General features: G+C 45.4%; 1 protein-coding gene across 1 annotated transcript in view; it reads right to left on the reverse strand.

Moving 5' to 3' along the window:
* Positions 1 to 88: 88 nt before the first annotated feature.
* The window catches only part of allc (allantoicase), a 7,823-nt gene continuing 6,246 nt past the window's right edge, over positions 89 to 1,665 (reverse strand). The window contains exons 4-7 of the mRNA XM_015382466.1: positions 891 to 1,010; positions 683 to 762; positions 390 to 522; positions 89 to 255 (exon numbers count right to left, since the gene is read on the reverse strand). Coding sequence (XP_015237952.1) covers positions 89 to 255; positions 390 to 522; positions 683 to 762; positions 891 to 1,010 — 500 coding nt within the window. The remainder of the gene's footprint in view (positions 256 to 389; positions 523 to 682; positions 763 to 890; positions 1,011 to 1,665) is intronic.

The following is a 1,665-nucleotide window of genomic DNA, read 5'->3' on the forward strand; positions in this document are numbered from 1 at the left end:
GTTTTTTTCATTTCACTGTCATGAACAGTTTTGTATTCTGACATCAGCTGACTTCTGAATACAAAGAGAACACGGCAAAATTAAGAATTTAATTTGAACCAATCATGTTGCGTGGATGTCCAAAGTGGGCGTCGCTGTAGCCAAGGCAGACTCCCCCATTAGTCAGGGCAATGAGGTCAACGTTCTGGTTGGCTGGGACAGACGACCAGTCCCTCTGCCCGATACCAAACACCCTCAGTCTGGCTATTCCTCCATCTGGAAAATAATAAAAACTATTTTAATGTGTGATCAATCTTCCTTAAAAGAGCAATTAATTCAGAGGATGTTGCCATAAACAAACCGGTCTCTGTCAGGATTATTGGAGCCTGTGTTTTTAGGAGATGATTTACCTGGAAACATGTTGAGGCGCAGGTGTGTGACTCTCCTCTTGGGGCTGACCCTGAAGTAGTTGTGACAAGAGTCTGAGTATCCAGGCTGCAGCTGGGAAACGCTCACCAGCTCTGGCCAAGCCTCCGAGCTCAGCTGTCGATCATAAAAACCATCAAACCTTATCCATCAGTAAGACCATATAATGTCAGCCCCGAGTTCCATTAAACAAAGGTCACGGATCACCATCGTGACATGTTTTTGGTCTATAATACCAACATGACAATCACCGCTCTGACATCACATGCCCAGTTACCTTGGAAACAGCAGCTTGCTGAGTTTCAGTGGCGGCCATGCCGGTCCGATCTTCCCCAGGGGTGAAGGAGGGCAGCTCACCTGGTCAGGATGAGGTGTTTAACGCACACATTCACACTCTTAAACACCAGCTCAATATAAGGAAGTAAAGGAAGGGCGATGCCTTCAGGTTCAGTAAAGAACGAAGATAATGACAAAGAGGTTGGTACCGAGACAGGCGGCTTGGATGGAGACATATGGCGCATGGTTTCCTGTGAAGAAAGATGTGTCGACATCAACTCCATAAATCAGACCAGGTACGCCAAGTTGAATGATGCACCAGTCGTGACCTTTAGTGAGAAATAAGACAAAAAACAAGATTTTGGTCATTTGGAGGATGTTAATTAATTCCAATAATTACCTTTCAGATTTAACAACCATCTCCTCTCTACCGCAGATTCAACCAGGGGCGGATTTAGAAAATTTGGTTCCATAGGTAAAGACAGGCAGGGGGCCCTCTGAATTGAGAAGACAACACATCAAACAGACCCATTCTATAGATAGAGAATGTTAATAGAATAGACATCCATTATCTGTTCTAGGTTTTGTCCCTCTCTTCTTGTTTTCCTCTCTATGTTTTGTACTCAGCTGATTTTTTGTTAGGAATCCAGTTTGTGTGGGTTGTGTTTTTGTGTTTTCTCCCTCCACCACCAGGTGGCGTCCGGTTCTCACTGGCCCTTCCACAAAACCTGCGGATGGTTGCCTCACTACCTGAAGACTCTTAAGCTGCTGACTGCCTCTACCTCGACGCCAGAGTGTTTGCCAGTTTTGGGTACTCTAGCCAAGCTGGGTTTAGCAGAGTCTAACTGAGTCTTTGTCTTCCTGAGCCCTAACCTTATTGGGATTTTTTTGTCTTTTGCCTTTCAACAGGAAGGCATCCAGCAAATTGGATGTTTTGGCCTTCTCCCCCTGGAAGGAACGTTTAAGCTTCACACTGAGCAGGGG

Source organism: Cyprinodon variegatus, unplaced genomic scaffold, assembly GCF_000732505.1.
Source record: "Cyprinodon variegatus isolate N-32 unplaced genomic scaffold, C_variegatus-1.0 Scaffold257, whole genome shotgun sequence".
In the NCBI taxonomy this organism is placed as follows: Eukaryota; Metazoa; Chordata; class Actinopteri; order Cyprinodontiformes; family Cyprinodontidae; genus Cyprinodon; species Cyprinodon variegatus.